The sequence below is a fragment of the Porites lutea genome, chromosome 14, assembly GCF_958299795.1.
Source record: "Porites lutea chromosome 14, jaPorLute2.1, whole genome shotgun sequence".
In the NCBI taxonomy this organism is placed as follows: domain Eukaryota; kingdom Metazoa; phylum Cnidaria; class Anthozoa; order Scleractinia; family Poritidae; genus Porites; species Porites lutea.
In genome coordinates, this window is record NC_133214.1 from 2,183,126 (window position 1) to 2,204,943 (window position 21,818).

The 21,818-nt window shown below is 37.6% G+C and overlaps 1 protein-coding gene across 3 annotated transcripts; it reads right to left on the bottom strand.

Moving 5' to 3' along the window:
• Positions 1 to 6,632: 6,632 nt before the first annotated feature.
• LOC140925236 (uncharacterized) lies at positions 6,633 to 21,613 on the bottom strand. Of its 3 annotated transcripts, XM_073375225.1 has the most exons (15): positions 21,266 to 21,604; positions 18,873 to 18,928; positions 17,581 to 17,644; positions 16,973 to 16,999; positions 15,730 to 15,822; positions 14,791 to 14,874; positions 13,753 to 13,814; positions 13,540 to 13,609; positions 13,229 to 13,251; positions 12,269 to 12,458; positions 11,466 to 11,508; positions 10,866 to 10,950; positions 10,246 to 10,377; positions 9,369 to 9,449; positions 6,633 to 9,105 (listed from the first exon to the last, which is right to left on the bottom strand). In XM_073375225.1, the coding sequence occupies exons 1-15, from the start codon at positions 21,443 to 21,445 to the stop codon at positions 8,961 to 8,963; spliced, it is 1,335 nt and encodes a 444-aa protein (XP_073231326.1). In that variant the 5' UTR covers positions 21,446 to 21,604; the 3' UTR covers positions 6,633 to 8,960. The 3 variants fall into 3 exon arrangements, with proteins under 3 accessions (XP_073231326.1, XP_073231328.1, XP_073231329.1); XM_073375227.1 differs by lacking the exon at positions 9,369 to 9,449 and having other exon boundaries at positions 21,266 to 21,613; XM_073375228.1 differs by lacking the exon at positions 18,873 to 18,928 and having other exon boundaries at positions 21,266 to 21,605.
• Positions 21,614 to 21,818: the final 205 nt, after the last annotated feature.

A 21,818-nucleotide genomic window follows, 5' to 3' on the forward strand; every position in this document is an offset into this window, starting at 1 on the left:
TGTTTGCAACTGATTTAAGGTCCCTTCTTCAAGACACAACATTTTATGAGAGTGAAAACTAAAAGTGTACTAACATATTAATGATAATATACATGAAAAAATCCTTGAATCTGATAGGCGGAGAGCAATGCACTTGTTAGTAAACACAGTGCAAAAATGAGGAAACGGAATGCAAAAAGTAGGAATTACATAAAATGCAATTATGTAGGAGAACGGAGCACTGCACATGACTGGCTAATACGGCCTCATGCAATTTTGAGACTTTTTGAAACACACACTCGTGCAAATAAATTCCAAATTGAAGTCGAGGTCGTGTGTTCAAATTGTCTCGTCAGTTTGGATTTGTCTCAGTTATCCAATCTTAATCAATGACATGAGAAGGGGCTTGAAAGAGGATGGACTTGATGTCTCAGAATTTGGAGATTTGGAGGGGGGGAGGTAGCCAGGCGTATTTTGGGCGGGAGAAAGCTGCTTGTTTATGTTCGTACTGTTGAAGCCGCCATCTTAGATTTTATGACAGAGGAAGATTGGGGAGAGTAGAAATCGCTCCCATTTACTCGCCCCATTTCCTCCTCCGCACGAAGAAAACACTAGGGGTTGGCAAGGGGAGAGAGAGAGGGGAAGATAGAGGAAGTACGCCCTACGACTTCCCGGTCCTACAACAATAACATGTTGTTTAGCGTATTCTGATCTAACAAACTCGTCCCCTTGGCTTGACAGTCATAAATGTTATTTACACCATACGATTCGTGCTGTAAGCTTGTCATCATAAGCACCGCATGCGAGCCGCAAAGGTTTTCAGTGTAAACTAGCCTTAAAACGTGCTCTAATATACACTGTTGCGTGCAGCGTTTAAGCTCACCGTTGGTCCGGTGTATTTACCTGTGGAAATTACAATGTAAGCTGATTCCGCTGTTGAAAGCCTTTGCCATCAAACATTCACTTTGGCCCAAGCGGAGTACTCTTTTACACAAGTAGATTCCGTGACTGATACTTTAAATCCCGGGAAATTGAAATTGAAATTAATCAAATTGAAGATCAATTTATTTCCTTTTCTAACATAAAGCGAGGATGACTTTATAGTTAAAGAAAGAAGCCCAGCCATACCTGAAGAGATATACTAATGGTAAAACCTAAATTTAGTGTTTTAGACACGAATAACCATGATCCAGCCCCTTTTTGTATTTTCGTTAGACCATTGCTCTATTTTAAGAGAGCGATTTTACCAGAATTAGAGTATTTCCTTACGAAATGTCAACGAACCAAATCTCCTACCATTTTCCTTGATATACAATTCCAGTTAACTCTCTAATTTGTTTTTTTAAAGTAAAATTCTTCTTATAATGTTACCATTTACACAAAAAATTATGTTCAGCAGTGTTCAGTTTGAACTTTTATCCTCCCGCCATTATTAATTCGCGCTATTCTTTTCGTCAAATTTTGCACTGAATACGCCAGTGGTATTAGACGGAGTTGGTTGTTTTGCATACTATGCCTTACGTTGGAGTTAAGTCGTGCTAAAGATCAATGTACAGGGGCGCTAAATGCTTGCGAAATATAGATACAGCTGTACAACGTTTGAAAAAACATCTTACTGTTTTCATTAGTGATAGGTCCATATATATAACCGAATATAATCTCAGTAAACAGGACTTACGCTTATATCATGTGTCTGGCAACGTTTCACGAAGGTTGGTAGCGGGTCCTCTTAGATTTCAGGGTTTGGAGAAGACAAAGGTCCGGCAATGTCAAACCTTCCCCACCCCACCCCATTTAAATTGCCGGGGAACTAGACCAAACAGTCACTATGTCAAACCTTCCCCACCCTATCTCTTCTAGAATCTAATCGGCTCCTGACTATAGACCAACTATAAGTCTTTGAATATGTGTTTATCGAGCTAAATTTAGCCAATCAGGAAGCAGGAAAGCTTAATTCAATTTTGTAATCAAAAGTCACAACTTAGCCAGTGGCTCCAAATCTATCTAGCCAATCTAGAGCTACAGATGCCTTCGAGTTGAACAGCACCGAGCCAAATCGAGGGTTGCGCTTTTGTAGGCTCGCTTCCTTTTCGTCCAATCCTTTATACTGGCACCGGACGCTATAAGCTCTTTCGAAAGACTTGCTCTCCTTGAGATTTTATCCTGCACAGCGTTGACAACTGTCATTATTTTCATACATTACTCGTCACAAATTAGCAGCAGACAAGCAAAGTTATTTCTTCTTATCATCATTTAACTGTTATCAACACTGAAATCCAAGGATAGCCCGACCACTCTGTAAAATGTAAGCGAGCAACGCAAAAGGATTCAGACAGCAACCCCTTAGCTAACCGATAACAGGTGTGAAATCTAAGAACCGGCGGGGGGGTCTCAAAAACTTTTTATACCGCGAGGCTCCCCCCCCCCCGATTGTCTAACCCCTTGCCCTTTTATAGATTATCGACAGAAAAGGAACCACTTACGTATTACCCTCTGTTGACAAATGGTACCCCCTTCACGTACCTGGTTTAGAACTTTACATCCCTTTTAACTGCTATAAATGTACTATCTTTGACATATGAATAAATCACAAGGCCAGAACGTTTTCTGGATTTTTCTCAGCCATAAAATACATCTGTTAGTCCTAATTTTGGGTCTTTTTACCGAACGAAATGACAGATTTTCCACTACTTCATATCTTCAACTAGTGAAATCGCTACCCCATCCGAAGAATAAAAGAGAGGTACGCGTTTTCGGGCGCAACCGCCCCGTATATTTATTATAGGGAGTGCCCCCTTACCCCGGGAGCCGAAAAAAGAACGACCGATGATCAGCCATGGCCAAAAAAACATGAGTTATCGAAAGTAGCTTACACTGTATCTACTCTATTATTGATTAGGAAATGATATTCCGTCAGGGTTGGATGTATGAAAGAGCATTATTACTAGCAAATCTACAAATTACTTTTGCATACCTCTAACGATGAAACAAGCCACTGACCACTTGCAAGTTGTAGTTTATTCTTGGGCAGCTGGGAGCCTAGTCAGAACGTATCAGTTGGCATTCGTCACGTTAATTTTCATGTGTTTCGTATTTTTTAACCCAAATTTTGCTATACAATAGGTGTAGGACAAAGCATTCGCATACAGCTTTGCGAGTTACAGAAGATCCGGCTACGGATGATTCGGCCAATAGCTCGCTAACCTTAAACTGAATCTTCCACGCGTTGAATATTTATAAGCTGTTTTCACGTAATAAGGCGTGAACAAAACGCTTAGCAAATTTAATCGCGAACAGCTTTAATTTTCTCTCATCCGGCAGAACCGCCGAGCTCTGCTTGAGCAGACACAATTGTTAGGAAATACGTGAAGATAACATATCAACACTTTTTTTACGTGCGAAAGTTAATCTTATCTCTGAACACCATCCATTCCGCTAAAACTGATGCACTCCAAAACGACAAAAATTTCCCCTTTTTAGAATTCCAAAGTTCTATATCTCAAACTTATCCAGTCTTTAAATCCTCAGCTTTTATACCTGTTTGAAAAACGCAATACTTACAAACACACACACAGAACGGAAGGTCAAAACGTTTATTTTCATCTCTGGACGTTCTCCTTGTGTTTAAGAAACTAATTTCGCTTTTTTGTTAACCATACGAACCTCATTAATGTTCCATCAGCTACGTAAAACAAACGAGAAGTCTGATAAAAATTACGTCGCACTGTTCACGCCAATTAACCCGCGCGGCAGTAAACTTGATCATGTAAAATTGAAGAGGTGAAGAGTGCATTTGGCATTCAAAGTCTCAGCCTTTTTTGATAGATTATCAGCAAACCAATACTTCTAGGCGTTTCTCAAAGAAAAAGGTCGTTAAACAAAGGCGTTCACTGGACTTAAGACGGGGCTGAAGTTCTAATTGGGGACTTTCTCCTGTCTTGTATGCCTTTAAGCCCAGTTAATAGTTTGGTAAAGTATTTAAACAAATGTATTGAAGGATACCACAGTAAATACATACTTGAAAATCGATTGTTTTATGACAAGGAATTGTTTGATTTAAAGCCAAGTGTTCCGAGCGTCAACAAGGTTTTCATCGATTGGTTAACGAGCATAAGATGACTCCTTAATCCGCTATCATCGCCATCATTAGGCAAGCAAACACAAAACAAACCCCACATGGTTTCTCGCAAACGTTTCCTCTGATAAAGATATACGAGCCTTATTCACTAAAGCCGAAGGAAACGCAATACGCCTGAAATTCTTTAAAGAAAAATAGCAACATGTGTATGGCTCTAGGCCCACTTTTTCGGATACACGCCGTTGACTGGTTAATAAGATAAATCAGCTCTCTCAGGGATGGGATAAGCAACAGCTTGCATTTCAATTAGTTTAAGTTTTATTTTGCATGTTAAGCTGTCTTAGAAGAAGGAAATTAATAACATGCCAACACCACGGAAACGACGCACGCACGGAAATGAAGTCGCTATTAACCTCTTTTAGATCGCTTTCATAACGTGCCATACTGCTACAAACAAGAGAAAAGTACAAACCAACGAACATCAATTTCCAGTGGTAAAATAGAAAAGAATTAATAGGTAGATAGGTAATCAATAGGTGTAATTAAAAGTTAGAACCACCTTGTACAGCATAATAAACAGTACCACAGGAAAGTACTGCTCAGTAGCTTTCATTTGAATCCTGATGCTCACACCATAGGATTTCATCCACAGAATCGGAAGTTAGAACTACCTTGTACGACATAATTAACAATACCACAGGAAAGTACTGCTCAGTAGCTTTCCGGCATTTGAATGGTTACACCATAGGATTTCATCTACAGATACAAGAAAGTACTACTCAGTAGCTTTGATTTGAATGGTAACACCATAGGATTTCATCCACAGATTCAAAAGTTAGAAACACCTTGTACAGCATAATAAACAGTACCACAGGAAAGTACTGCTCAGTAGTTCTTTCCCTGAAGTCGGGGAAAATTCGCTTAACTTACATGCATCGACATGCAGGAATGTCAACAAGGGCATCATCAAGCATCGCAAAATCAGGTGCGTCCGTTATAGATAACGTATCCAGTTGATGCCTGATTGTCACAATTTTATCGGAGAAAAAGTCAGCGAACTTATCACGCAATTCTTTAGCACAGCCGCAGGTTGGATAGTGTTTCTCAGACGTAAGGTGCAGCAGTCTATAGTATAAATAAACCCCTAGAATCCGATTTAATATCATAAATTAAATCTGAAGCGAAGCGTAGTAACTCATCTCTGTTGACTTCATTAGCTTACGAACCCTACTACACTGATTGGCGTATTGTTGCTTATCTACTTCTGATACTTCAGATCCAGACTTGCGCCAACGCCTTTCTAGTTGACGACGCGTACGTTTTTCTACGGCAATTTCCTCACTAAACCACCACTAGATACGGCTAAACGCTCAAGCAAACTTGGGAAATTCGTTGAAAAACATAGTCGCAGTAATTCCGTCTTCGGTAGACGGCGGGGGCCGATAAGGTACACAAATTCTAAGAACAGTGGTGGGTGATCTTAGCAAGACTTTTATGTATTCAAAAGATACCAAGCTAGTCACATCTTGTTTCTTGACCATTTAGCTTTTATCATACATAGAACTTTTTCATCCTTCCATAAATGCTGCTACAAAAAATAATGAAAACAACTTAAGGTGATTCCCTAGTTTTGCACTGCGCATCTCTTACTGCGCATAACAAGATGGCCGCCGTAAAAAAGAGCATGTGAAGTAATATTATTAAAATGAAGTTGACTGAAGAGAAACGCTATTGGTATTTTTGCTTGCTGTTGTTTCTTGCCGAGGTGAGACTCAATGTGTTGGGAATGTGCATAACGTAAGTAGTACGCGTGTTGCTGAGTTCGACCTCCTCTCGGAGAACCTCGATAGTGGGTGTTTAACTTGTGCTTGTGCATTTAAACACTGTCTTTATCACATTGTGTCCTAAATGTGAAATCTCGATGTAAATTCTGTAAAAACGGATTTTTTAATACTTTCTTCCCCCTTTCACGTACATTCTATTTTGAAACTCGCCCCAGTCCTCTCTCAAAAATCGGAGAAAATGCGTTTGGTGCGCACTTTCTGCAGCTCTACCGCAAAAACGAGTACGGTGACCCCCATTTTTTATTTCATGATTTTAATAAGGACAGTACTTCCTTTCGATGAGCAAAAAATTGGCACAAATCTACGTTCAGTTTTTTGGCAATTTTACTAAATTGTACGGATTGAGCCATCACGGGTCGAAAAGCGCGCGTCCAATTTAATTCTACTTTGGAGCGTAAAGTAAAAACAAGGACATTAAAAGGCATTTTTCTGGTACGTAAGTGGATAAACAATACATTAAAGTCAAATTCTGTGTGATGCCACATGCATCATCGAAAAAATCTCTCCTTTTGTCTAGTTTTGGGTTGCCCTCGGTTTTTGTAAAAGGGTCCTAAATAGCCGAATTTGTCAGCATTGTGATGTCAAAACGAGCACGGTGACCCCCACTTTTTATTACTTTTTTATCATCTTCTTGACTTGTTACATCAGTGTACCAAGTTTTAGCTACAATCTATGTTAGGTTCTTTTACTATGGAATCACCTTAAAGAAGAAAAGAAATAACCAACAACAATTTTGTGTACGAAGAGTTTTCTTTATTCTTATAACAAAATATATGTGCATTTTAATGCTGTATAATAAACGTATAGGCCATCATAAAAATACCATAAAATTCTGTGCCCTACCGCCCCGCTTAGCCTCGTCTTCAAGATGAGCAAGTTGTGTTTTTTTTTGTTTGCAGACGAACGTTGGCTTAAATGTGGTTTAAAAGTCCTTGTCTTATATATGGGCTAATGAACCCTTCTTACCATTTGTTGCACAATTCCAGGTGAGGTTAAGCCTGTACGTAAGATTTTATTGGTATTTTTAAGAGTGGCCTTAATCGTTGTGACATCAATTTTCTTGTCATATATAATAGATCATGTTAACATATTCATTCAATGAACATTGCGTTAAATATCTTTCATAAAATATTTCAAACGAGCGATAAACACACCGCTTTAAATAACTTCAGCAATTATACACAACAGTACTTTTACCAAATAGTTAAATACGAATAATTTAACATTTTAAATCATTTTAATTTACGTTCCTGTTAAGGAATGTCGTACAAAAGTGACGAGGATCAAAGACGAGGATTTTTTTCAGCCTCATCTCCAGGCTCCATGGCTTCCTCCTCGTTCATGATGTCGGCCTAGCCGGGAAAGCCACAGAAACGAGTAGAATTTGTCATTGCATCCACGAACAAAACTATTAAAAATGAAGCCGAAACGTGGCTTGGTGTAAGGTCATGAAATTATTACAAAAATATCACACGGCTAATATTTCTTTAGACTGTGTAAGAAATCTACAATGTGAGCTCCCCAAGAAAAATGTGAAAACAGCGTGCGTTCATAAATTGCGCTCGTTATTGAGTCTTCTCACTAGGCATATGCTTAGTTTTACTTTATCATCGACCTTTTTCAGGTCGGTTTTTGTTTATCAATTATTTCGGTTATTCTTGTAATTTGGAATAAATTCACCAATTGATCATTTATTATAAATTGTAATTATTAATAGTAGTTAACTATTCCAGTGATATTCACTTGAAAAAGTTAAGTCATAATATATGAGTGTATCTTATTTTAATAACACCGAATGATCATAGTTTCGGCGCCTATTTGACTTGATTTTATTTGACTAAATTATCAGCGGGTCTAATTTCCTAACAAGAGAATCTAAAATGGATCCTTCCTATTATAGACTATACGGTGAGGCTTCGCTCTATGGAGGTATCTCTTTGGTACTTAACCCTTTCAATCACTCGTTATAGTAACCCACGAAAAAAATTACCGGAAATTGAAATTTCTTATTGTAAAATCCTAAGAAATAAATAGTATTATGCAAAAGTTCTGCTAAAGAGGTTTCATTTGAATGGTCACACCATAGGATTTCATCCACAGACTCAAAAGTCAGAACCACCTTGAACAGCATAATAAACAGTACCACAGGAAAGTACTGCTCAGTAGTTTTCATTTGAATTGTTACACCATAGGGTTTCGTCCACATACAAACAATCACGTCATGACGTAAAAGAGTAAGGGGTAGGACCACGGGGCGGAGCCTCCTCGTATATAAATCCTTGATTACCCCCAGGGGAAGTTATAGGTTCTTGTTACCCTCCGCTCCCTACCCTTCTCGTTTCTAAAGTGGCGAATGAACACTACTGTTCCATTAGATATGGTGACGGGACTTTGGATAAGGAGGGAAGCTATCCCCTATAAAAGATGAGCTATACACAATCAAAATAAAACACTGAAATGAAATTTTCCTTGTGTGAAGCTCTGGTTGATGTTGTTTTCGATAAGAAATAATTATAAAGCAATTTAATTCTAAGAAAAAGCATGCTGAACAGCAAATTTTGACACAGAAAATTGTAGGAACAACTCTCATTTTGCAGCATCTGATATCACCTTTGTTTGTAACGTACTAGAAGGAGAGCATGCCAGGAAGTTATATGAAAAACTTTTCCGTGAAAAACCCAGGCCCCGGTTGTTCAAACGTTGGATAGCGCTATCCATCGGATTAATCACTATCCAGCAGATAAAGTATTAGGAAAATCGATTGCACTATCCACTTGATAGAGATTTATCCACTGGATAGCGTTAACTACCTTCTGAACAACTAGGCGCAGGTATTTTTCTCCTTCCCTTCACGTTTGCGTTAAATATGTAGACTATTAACCTCGTACCCAGGGTGGACAAGAATCTTAGAGAGACACTGGAAACAAGGCTGGTAGGCTATTGATTTCTGGAGTCTCTGTAAGTTATTGGGAACTTATTGCTACCGGGACTTTTCTAGCACACGCGCATCAAAGGCCAGCCAGTGCAAAGAGCAAGCCTTACTGGTAACATAGCGAGTGTTAAGAAATACTTGTTATCTGTGAGATTTCATTGTGGCCATTTGTTGAGATTTCACTGTTGCCATTCGTTGAGATTTCACTGTTGCCATTGGTTGAAATTTCTTCATCCGAGTCAGAGTTCGTCTCGCTCACCATCACGTGATATCTGGAAAAGATCACATGATTATGATTGGTAACTGCTGTCGGTTGCATCTAAGCGTGTACACGTGACGAAAAAAAATGTTCTAATTGGATGAAAACAAGACATGTTTTGCCGCCAAACTGTAGCAGTTTGTGGTGGCGTTAGACTAATGTTCAAGTGCAAAGTAGGCAGCTGTTTGTCGTCTTGATTTGTTTTCGATCAACAAAATATTCACGGCAAGGCGTTAAGAACAATTTACGGAGTTGTGAAATTCAGTATGTTCTAACCTGATTGTTCTTGACAGCCATTTACAGTTTGAATTGTCCCAAACTAACGTGCAAATGCCAGGGCAAGGAGGAGTATAGAATCTGAAACAGAAGAAACAGGTTTTATGTGAAATAGAACAAGTGAACTCGTCAGACCACGGGAGGGCAGGGCGGAGATTCCCCTCCTCCCCTCCCCACGACGTGTCTCGATCTTGACGTCAGTCTCACGTGACTAAGGTGTGACAAACATTTGGAAGTACGGGCTATGAGAATTCATAAAAAAGGGGTGTAAGTATAACACTCTAAATTTATAAATTGAGTTCTAGCAACATTTTGTACAAAAAGTAACATTAAACACTTAATGATTGGTCTCTCAGGAAACAGCTGATTTTGTTTCGCCGAGGGAAACGTTGAGATTCGAGGGAAACAAAATTAACTGTTTCCCGAGGGACTAGTCTTTAAATGATTTGTTATGTAGCTCACGAAGAAAAACCTTTTCGTAAACAAATTTAAGAAAATAAATCTCGCGAGCGGTCAACATTCAGAGGTCAACAGACGTCATAGATTTTGCAATGTTGCCCACTCAGGGATTTTGGCAGGAAACCGTTTCATTGTTAGATGTCATGTGACCTCGAAGTAACCAATGAGAGTGTGCGCTGTTGAGAAAAAATTTTCAGCTGTATAACAATATCGATTAAGACGTAGCGCGACCAGAAAGCTGCACGTCAGACAAAACACATCCCAAGTGAAATAACGGGATTAGCTCCAGACTAAATGGTTTAAAAACAGGCTTTAAACCCTGCTCGTTTATTGAATTCAGAACACCAGGTACTTCAGTGGAAGCATTTCCCATAGACTGGAATTTATGAAAGTGGCCTGGTCAAGATCCCAGGCTTACCCAGTTATTGATGATTCATAGTCTGCAATTGGTTCCAGCTCTTCAACCCAGATGTCCTCAATTTCATTGTCCCCACTTTTCCAGCCTGAGTGAGGTTGTGGTTTGAATTTCACACCAAACTGGATGTCTTTACTGCAAACAAAGAAGTCTGTGTAAGTCCATTATAAATCCAGATATTTTTATCATGAACAACAACCGTTCTTTCAATAACTATATACACTGCTAATGTCCTTAACCTCTCTAATCATGCTTAAAAATTCCCTGACTTTTCCTTACCATTTCCTGACCTGTGGCAACCATTTTTAGTGGTGTATATTTTTCTTGAGGGAAAAAATACACAAATTATTGGGCCAGGCTAAAAGGCACTTCTGTCACAAATTTTGAAAACTGGGAAAGCATGTTTCTGATCAAACATTCTCTTGGCTAAATAGACATAGGATAATTGCATAAAAAATTTACTGGAAGCTTGGAAATGGGGATAGCTCACAAACAAGCTATGAAAAAGTATCTGAAAATCGTTCCAGAAACATTACTTGTGGAAATGGCAAATGGTGAAAACTTACTAAGTGTATACTGAATTAATGCTGGCTGCTGATTAGAAAAAAAAAACTGAGCTTCACCTTGTAGCTGTGAAAAACCATGCTATAGACATATCAGACTTCTTTCCATCATACTCCACTGTATATGTGAAGGTTTTCTTGGCTCCTGTGAAAACAATATGAAACAATGAAACAGGTACATGATCAGGTTTGAAAACTACTTCCAAAATGGAGCAGTGTTAGACAAGGGAAAGGACAAGTTGTAACTTTTTTTTGAGCAGTGGCCGAACCCTGCTGTCTTCTAAAATAATCCTCCTCATGCACTAAGGAATTGTTTAATATATGTTTTTTCCCACTTGGAGTTTGCAGTGGGGAGAGGTGAAGAGAGTGGGAACCCGGGAGAATAGGAGGTATTAGGGGGGGGGGGGGGGGGGGGGTTACAGGAGGCAAGAGAAGAAAACGGGAGGAAGGGGTTCTACAAGGGTGGGAATAGGGGGAAATAAGTGGAGACTATGCAACAATGCTTAATATTTTGCAATCAAGGAGGGCTTAAGGGAGTAAGCCAAGAAAAAAAAGCAGGATCTGGAAATGCAAGATATGGGAGGTGGGAGGTTTGGCACCCCCGCTCCCCTGCCCCCTTGCAGGAATTACCGAAATGCTGCATGCTGAAGATCTATTTACCTATTGTCTGTTCAGTCAACTGAGGATTGTCTTTCATTTCCAACTGGCAAAAAAAAAAGAAAAATAAAATCGACAAAATATTTTTAACTATGATAATCACTAGTACCTTAGTCCAGTAAGAATACCACTACATGCTGTCATTATTTGACAATTATAGGACACCCGCGTTAAAACAACATAATGTTTAAGAGATAAGAGAAACAAGTGTCCGATAGCATAAATGACTAAAAACAACATCAGCCCATTAAATCAAGATTTGTTTTTTGCACAAGTGTATATTAACTCCCATTATTACTAAAACCCAGAAGAATTTTGGACCCTTGTGTAGAGAAAATGTGTGGTGATTTAAAGAGCCCTGAAATTGACCATAAAAATTGTTTCACAAATCCGTATGGTTGATCAAATGTAAGGTAACTGGTCCTCTTAGACCTAGGTCAAACATCAAACTTTTCATTAGATGAGCCAAACTCTAATTTGGGTCAACCTTAGTTAGGTTATGATCATTTGTTGGGTCAGACGTCAAACTTAGGATGCCTCGAACCAATCAACTGAATCAGATCAGTGATAAATTTTCACCCAAACAAGGCTAAATATATATTATACAAATGTTTAATTTATTAGTTTAGTTCATTGCATGTGAAGATCAATGTTTGTCCTGAACGAAATTAATCTTCAGATGTGCTATCCATCTGAAGCAGACCGATAGAACGAACTTAACAGAGCCAGACGTCAAACTCTTCATGAACTTAACTCACTACGTTTGGTTCATGTCACAAAAAGTTTGACGTTTGGCTAGGCCTTACCATGTGTTTAGGCACAGGAGGAAGACATCCATCCTCACATCTACAACTGCCACCAAATTCTTCAGGGAGGTCCTCGGGATTGAAGTATTCACAAAGTTTATGCAGCTCTGAGCTCTTAAGTACAACACATTTAGCCCTTGTTTTAGGGTCTAAGAAAATCTTGGCAATTTTCCACATCACAGGAAACACCCTGAAATCGTGTGGAAAATGAAAAGGAAATGGAAGACCAGTGGGAGAAAAAATGAAGTCAGCAAATCTCATTTATTACATCAGGACAATATTATGTGCCCTAACACTTAAAGGGTTAAATCACATGACAAAAATGTTCCAAGTTTAAAGTTCAAGTTTATTAAAAACACTTTGGATACCGGTACATATCATAGTTGATCCTTGCCTGCAAAATAGCTTAGCTAATCGAGGCAGGAAGGAAAAGTAAAAAAAAAAATGCTAAAAAAAAAATTGTAATTATTACAATAACAGGGTTGAAACATAACAATAAAGAAAAACAGATACACAAACATCAACATATCGAAATAACAAGACTAAATATGTCATTTAAAGTGCGCACACCATCATAAGTATCCACCTGTATCAAAATATCCACAAAGATTGAGTTTCTTTCATAATTGAATCTTTCTGGTGTTGTAGTGCTTTAACTTTAGAGTTGTTCACTTTTCCAGACACAATTATAAGATTATTTCAACACAACGTTCACTTGCTCAGAACGCACATCCACTCACTTAGAGGGCACATGAGCCACACCTCTCTATAAGATGGATGATAATTCTTAGTGTCCACTTTAGGAAGAGAGTTGCTGTTATACACCAGCTTACATTTTAATGTCACGTTGCTTTGAAGGGTGTCATTTATGAAAACAGGAATTCATAAATATTGATCAAAAGTTTATTGTAGTTTATTTTTATGAATTTTGAAAAAGGGATTTTATGGGCAATCACTTACCAGGGGGTATTGATAATAAATATCTGTAAATAAAAAAAATGAAAATAACGAATAAACAAACAGGAAAATAAAAGAAAACCAACAACAAGTAATAAAGGAAATGGAGCATTTTACAAAACAAAAAGATGAAAGAAGAAACGTCTGATTTCCTTTATCATTTACATTTGAAGGCTAATAAGTTAACTTCCTGTCTTGCACTCAGGGGGTTAATGTCCTCAGTTTAGCACTTAAAACTATGTTTGAACTTGTCAACATGTCACTATGCTAAACTCACAGCATCAAAATTGAATTGATGAACAACAATAACAAACCTTTCCCATTCTTTCAGGATAATAATCTTGATCCAGCTTAGCCAATCTCTTGAAAGGGGTCAACGCTTTCCTGTATTGATGAACATCAAATTGGGGTATTTTAGGTTGAGTCTTGGTGACCAAAAAAAAAAATGATAAAGCAACCACACCCCACTCTAACCCAGTACCTCTGCACCTAGAATGCGTAGGATGTATTCTAAAAACTGACTTTACCTTAAAAACATAGTGGCTCCAGCCATATCATGAATGTGTACCATTGTTTCTATCGGTTTGCCCTAAAGCAGAAACAAGTTAATTAATTAGCTTGAACATCAGCACTGACAAGTAGGCAATCAGCTAGAAATTCAACTTATAACTAGCAGTAATCATAGATTAGTGGGTTTATTTAAGTTTTCTTTACTTTTACCCTCAAGCTTTATTTCAAAATTAGATAAAAGTCATGAAAAAATGTTTTAAACAATAAACACTCTTTCTATAATCCCTGTGTAGACCTCTTCATTGCATCACCGGGTTGACCGTTGATCAAACCATGGAGATGTGCATGCACAATGTCTTGATTCAAAATAATGCAGAAAAAGGAAATGTACAACACAAAACTTGCTGAATACTACAGGACAACCAAACCAAGTACCACAGGAATACCAATATTAGAGACTATATTCTCCAAACGTTGAATGTAATAAATTAACTTTTACTGTACTGGTGATGTCAGTTATGGCTGAGTCTTTTATGTTCCATGTTAATTGTTAAATTTTTGCTTTTGTCAGTCCAAGAAGGTCAGCTATTTTATCAAATACATAAGCACAATTGTTTCTTTTTGTTAGTCTATATTTTTCTTTTTGGTTAACATGATGGACTTGTGTACGAATTTTTGTTCCACAAACACAGACCTTACCAATGCCTAATTTTTAGGGTCTTTCATAAAAAAGAAAAAAGAACCTAACTACTAAGCAGCCAAATATTTCAAAGATCTTCCAGAGCTTGCAGTGAGTTGGTTGGCAAAGTATGTCAAGTATGGATCCCTTCAGCTGGACGGATGAAAGTGAAGTGATCTTTGGTGCAACATTTAAAAACAGTTGTTGGAGACAGGTCTTCATTCTGAACATTTTACAGGGCTAACTCTTTCTGGGACTCATTCACTATGCTATGTGGGCAATACTCAATTCCTTATGGGGCTAACTCGCTACACTGGCTTATAGATAAATGTACTTCCCTATGCAATGATGTGCCAATTTATTAAATAGTACTCACAAATTTCTTAGAAAGTTCATCCATTCTCTGTATTTGTTTTTCAATATTCCAGATGTGCCAGCCAATGTACTGCTCTGGTGGCAGCTAAAAGAGGAAAGCAAGAACAAGAGGAAGTAGACTGTCATACTATCATTATCACTACTGTCATCAACATCAACATCATCACCACTGTCATCGTAATCACCATGACTATTGTCATCAGTATTATGATGACTTAACTATCGCCATTGCTCTCAGTTGCCAATATTGTCAATCTGTATCTTCATCGTCCTTAATCAATACTCCTTACATGTATTTAGTTTCATTGATATAATTGTGTCGAAATGGATTTGTGCGCTCCTTAAAGCATATTTGCCCTCTAGAGACCTTTCTAGCACCCCTGGGTATTTAGCTTAGCATTTATACGCCCTACTGTCATCAGATCGCTCTCACATGCGTTCATGCCCTGAGAGGTCTATTCAGACTATTCAGATTCGTTTTTTAACCCCTCCCTCCTCCCCTCAGTGACAAAAACCTTCAATCCTGCTGCACCTCTTTGTACAAGCGGAAATTATTTTCGCCCATATCTTAGTATCCCCGTGCGTGCCATAGAGGTGCAGCATAGCAATGAAAATTGTTCTACTATTAACCATTCTATATTTTTCAATAATTATAATATTCTTGAGTAGATGGTTGTAGCACTATTATCTGTGTTTCTCTAGAGAGAGAGGTAAGGGATTAAGAGAGATGCGGAGCAACCTTGCTCCGGCTAGGGTCTCCTCCTACTCACCCTCCCCCCCCCTGCCTCTGCAGCTCCAGGGGATGCATAGGACAGGACAATTATGGTAATGAGATTGGTGCCAGAAATGACCTTCCACTCTCTAAATCCTAATTTTTGTTTCTTTATCAATCAGCAATAATCCAGCAAAAAAATGGGAAGAGCAATGATGTTAGGCTCACCTTTAAAAGGGCTGTTATGTCAGTTCTTCCTGTGTGCTCAATGTAGCATGGATGACCAAACTTATCATGTTTATGAAAAGCGCAAGAGATAACCTTGAATTGAAAGAACAGTACAAAATTAAAAGCAGTTGGAAAAATTCTTAAGGCTGGGAACATTACTTTTTCTCACCAAAAATTTAATCCGCAAGGATGGGACACAATGTCCTAGCCAGCTGGAGTGCACCATAAAGTGGATGATAAAGAATTTTTTTTCTGAGCCACTTGTGTCACTGACTAAAAAATGTCTTCCTCACTCCGGCAAGTAATTACCAGGCTTAAAATTCACCATCACATTTCTATTATTGCACATATACAGTGTGGGCACACAACAACTCTCTCCTCCGCAAAGGTTCCTGCTGGGTATCCCAATAATCAAACAACAGAAAGCACTCAGGGGACCATGGGAAGAGGGAAAAGGCAGGAGCCTCGCTTCCTTTCTTTCCCCCTTCCATCATGCCATGAGCGCTTTCTTTTTCTTTGTTCCCAGCCTCCATATGACACAAAGAGGTCTCTGCGGAGAGGAGAGACATAACAACAACCCAGTCCTAATGGTATGTACGATGTTTGTCACCCTTTAAGTCCCAATAGTGACCAACATCAATTTTCTCCTAACAATATTCATACAACGTCAAGAGATTAGGTTGTGAGAATTAATAAAATGATCACCAAAGGGAAAATGCCTTGATCTTTTACCAAATTCTCTCAACTCATTCTTTAAGGAATTGTATGGAGACCAGTTTGGATAATTTGTGTGTGGATATTGGGACTTAGTGGCCTTTAATATTAGCTCCCACAAGTCTCCTGTGGCTCAGTGGTAGAGCATCTGGATGAGTAAACAGAAGGTCATACATGTAGTTTCGACACCTGTTGGGAGTACAAGGATTTTTTCTTCTGAGCTGCCTGAGAAAAAACATCTTTCTCATGAATAATTTTGGGGATCAATGTGTCCAAAAAATTACGCAGCTTTCTTACTCACACTAACTACTAGCTGTAAGAATGTTTTGTTGTAGATGTTGTAGTTAATTTTTCATCTCAGTTAATTTTTGTACACTTTTTTTGTCGTTGTTGTTTTAGGGTATGGTATTGTATGCTAATGAAATAAAATTGGAACAAACTAGGAAAAATAAAAATTACTTGAGATAAAAAATTAACTTCATCATGGACAAGAGTTATTATTCTTGACAATACAAAAATTTGGACCAACCTTTTTGACTTCTTTGTCTAGTGGTCTCTGTAGTAATAAAAATTAAAGAAAGGGATGGTTATTCCATGCTTTTGACTATAACAATACAATCAGTATACAGGGTGCAAAGAAAGTCAGTTTTACAGCTTGCCATTCGGGCTAGCTGTAGCTAGCATGTACTAGCCCAAACATCACTTTAACTAGCCTCAAAAGCTTTTTGATGAGCAGGTTTGAATACACAGTTCTTCTGTAATTTGAATTCGCAAAAAAATTCACTTGCCCACCAGGCAAGCTAAGAAAAAAATTCACTAGCCTGACAGCAAAATCCTCTAGCCCCAGGCTATTGGACAGCACTTTCTTTGCAAGCTGGTATATACTGATTACTTTACATTAAAACGATAACTCTTATTTTAATTCCTATTTGAAACTCCTTATAATACTTTGGATTCAGGAAGGTCATTTCAAATGGCTTAGAAAGTTATTTCAAGGGAAAGGGCTGGGCACTTAAAATAAGCTTGGGGTGGGGATGGCAACTTCATACGACACCCCTGTTTAAGATGAAATCTTTTATTTTGCCCTAACCTGTTCAAGAAATGGTAACTTATTTAGTTGTTCTTTCCTCCACTCACCTCACTGATAAGAATATTATCTATATCATTGTTAAGTCGCCATTCTCTTGTAGCTGTGTATTGCCTGAAAACAGAAGATGAAAGGAAAGGCTCAGTTTTATCCTTGGTTTAAATTTTATGGTCCTTAAATAATTTTTTCAAACATTTTATCATAAACCATACCCAAACAAAGGCACATGACATTTGAACCAAAAATAACATTGAACCACAACAATACATGTATATAATAATTTTCTAATGGCTTATTTACACTAACAGTAATAATATAATAATAATAACAGTATTATATATTATTAATGTTATAATAATAATAATAATAATAATAATATTATTAAAGTTTTCTGGCGCCAATCAGAAGTCAGAATGGCAGTGACCGTTTGGAACTGGTCTGATAAGACATTGTCCCCAGGGGCTCTTCTCGCCGTTCTTTACTTTTCTTCGCGCCACATTTTTCTGCCCGTTTAGACTTTCCCTCACCCCCACTATCTGCCCCTGGGTCTCCGAGGATGAGTGGTTGCTTACAGTGTGCGGAGGTGTTCCCTGACGAGAATTGACCATCATGGGGTGTCTTCCGAGAACAGGCCTCCATAAATCTGCTTTTTGGAAGATAATTAACTGCATGCAATTTATGAGTTACTTAGATCATGTACTTCCATGCTTTCTTTAAAAATTTGTTCTAATGCTCTGATTAGTGAAATGCATACAGAGAACTAAGAGAGGCCCCAGTTGTTAAAAGGTGGATAGCGCTGTCCACCTGATAAATCTCTATCCACTGTATAGTGCAATTCATTTCCCTAGTATTTATCCACTGGATAGAGATTTATCTGATTGATAGCTCTATCCAGCTTTTGAACAACTGGGGCCAGACCATGTGTAAAGCAGTTGCTTACACAAGGTTTATAAAAACAATGGAAAATTATAAAAACCAACACCCCAAAAAGTGTGCATGTGGCTTACGAGTGGTGGCTGTATATGAGAAGTTCCAACTAGAGGACTTTGGCTGGGAAAAATTTGGTGTTTCAGATCTGTTATTGCTTATGGGAGGTGGTCGCTTGCAAGAGGTGGTCACACATGGATCAGTTTGGACTATAAAGTGAAACCTCGACATAACAAAGAGCCAAGGGACTGGCAAAATCTGTTCGCTATAATGCAGTTTTGTTACATCGAGGTTCTTTTTCATATATTTTTCTATTACTGGGGAAAGGAAAATCGTTTCTTATACTGCAGTCCTTGCTATACAGAGGTTCGTTATATTGAGGTTCTACTGTACTATTATCGTAAAAATTGCATACCTGTGAGCTGCTTTGGGATCAAAGCTTCGTGCCCTGAGAAACCTTAACAATGTACCCTGCAAAAAAGGTCAAGTCTTCGTTGGCACAAGCTTTTGTTTTGAAGAAAATGGACTGTGAAAGAGCATTTTTTAATAGCTATAACTCCTTCTACCAAGAAATAGCCCCAATATCCACATACAAATTCTCCCAACTAATCTCTATACATTTCTTACTGAATTAGTTGGGAGAATTTGATAAAAATTAGAGCATTTTTCCTTTGGTGATCATTCGATCAATTCTCCTAACCTTTTCTCTTGATTGTGTATTGGTAACGTTAGGAGAAAATTGATGTTGGTCACCCTTGGGACCTAAAGGGTTAAAGTTTATCCAAACCCTGTATGTAACTGTAGGTTCTTAGTTATGAGTGCTGAGTTTGAAAATCTGGGAATTCTTTTTAGAGATCGTCTCAACCAAATAATTGCAAAAATTAGATATTGTTTCAGAAGTTTATAGACAAGTGTTAAATGCTTCTTAGTGTTGGCCTGCCATACTTTCTCTCAGTATCTAATTTATTCATGTCTGTGGTCTCAATTAAATACAGTGGAACCTTGTTAATAGGGTCACCAATAGGCAAAAAAAAATTTAGCCGTATTAACGAGGGTTTTTTTTTTACAAGAAAATGACTGGCAGTTTTTGCCAGATGGCGAAAAAGAAGTGGCCGTAATAACCAGGTGACCATATTACCGAGGTGACTGTAAGGCGGGGTTTCACTTGAGTCTCAGGATGCAAGAAATTGAAATAAGAGTAACTTTACAGCAGAGTATATACTTCCAAATACATATGATAATTAACTTTTAGTAGGAAAGTTTTGACCATACTTGTTTGCATTGCTGAGGGATGAATCTCTTAACTTGGCATGCTTTATAAAAATTATTTTTCCATGGTATACAAAATATTATTGTAACCACTAATAAAGATTTCCCAACAAATCCATTTGAATTTAAATATTTCCCAAAAGTTCAATTCTATTAAGGTGGCAGGTAATAGTGAAACAGGCATAAAAACACCTAAATTTATCAAACAAGACAAAATTTATTCCAAAATTATAAATTTAAATAATTGATAATCACATTTGGCACCACATGATGCCAACAACAGATAGAAGAATCGATATCAAAGATAGAAAATCTTGTTATACTCTAATCTTAAAATCAGAGTTACAACATACGTAACTTATTTCATCTAACCATTGTTTAAACAAAATAGAAACTAAATTGTTGCAAGCTGAAAATGATAAAAGACAATTACATTATTTTCCTATGCGCGAGATGCATATGTACACGAGAGATGTTTCTTTATTATTCAAATAACCAGCCCCTACAAGGAATTTACGTCATTGTATTTATTCAAATTTTTTTATTTTTTGTACACACTTGAAATAACAACATTAAAAAAAAAAATCAGTTTATAAAATATCACAATAATTTTTCACAAACATGTTGATTGTTTTGCTTTAATGTACTAAATCACAAACAGTTTTTCTATCAACCACGTTCGTACGAAATAATTAATGCCGAAAGAGGACTATTAAAATAAGTGTGATGTTTATCCTGTGAGATTCTCGGGAAACTGTTGAACAAGATGAATATAAGCTTATCATTACATAACGAGCAAATAAGGGCAAACCCTGGAACACACTCACGCATAAAGCAGAAGTTTCAAAACATTGATCACGGATGAACAGTTAAATATTGCAGCCCTTATACTAAACAACCTCGATGTTTTAAAAAATTCATTACAGTTTTAATCAATTTGTTGCTTAGCTGTAGTAAGCTCACATGAGTCATGTCGCAGTACAAGTTCTAATTTCATTCGTCCAAAGACGTCACTGATAAACTAAAGTCCTTAAGCTGAGTCACGCTTCAGCAGAAAATAAACTTGCACATCTATAACGAATTTAAAAGCCCACCGTAAACTTACAATAATTCCGTTAACTAATCTCCCATGAGAATTAATAAAAGGCTAAACGAAAATCAATGAAAACATTAACCAATGAAGGAAGTGAAATTATAAGCTTAATTCAAAGAGACGGAAATTGACGTGATAAACACATGGCTTAAGTTTTGAAAAATTACAGCTTCAATTCTTTATCTTTATAAATACATTGAATATGTGATACTGAATTATGTAAACACATTTTTGTTCGTGAGAACGTGCTAAAATCGCGTTTCAGAGTGACTAGTCTAATCCCCGCCAAGTTATAAATAAGTGTTCCATGTCAACAGTCAAAAAGTTCGCAGTTCCAGATGCTTCACGAATAAAGTGGAGATTCGAGTATTCTGCTTTTATAAAAAGCATGAGACCTGATCGCACCACTTTTCACGATCTCGCTGTAACTTGCATTAAAGGCTTACCTCATCTTCTGTTGGCTCCGTTGTTAACATTTCTTTCAGCTCTTTTAACGCCTTTTCTTGGTGCGAAGACAAATCGCCGATGTATCCACTCATTGCTGCACTTTTTACAAAGAGAGCTCTCACCTCGCCAGTTGTCGCGTAAAGTGGAAAATTATATTTTTTGCGATAACATGATAACATTCAGTGATCCATTTTAACAGGTGGCTAACGGTAAGATTTTCGCCTACTACCGACGTGCATGGCAAAAATTTGTGAATTATTTATCAGCTTTTTTCTTGCAGAAAGGCAAGCGGAATTTGTTTTTATGGTGATGAGAGAGGGACAAGGGCGAGCTTGAATTCTTGTGGTTAAGGTAAGGAGAATTTGATCACATCTTCGACGAAAAACTCTTAAATTCATGTAAAAACGGTTCAGTCTTGGAATCTTGTTGAATAAACATCAGAAAATAACATCGTTTCAAATTTCTCTTAATTATTTTACGAGTTTCTTTGGAAAAAGTGATGGAGAAAAGGAAAAAAAAAGTATTGACCGAAATGGGAAAGTCTCCCACGGT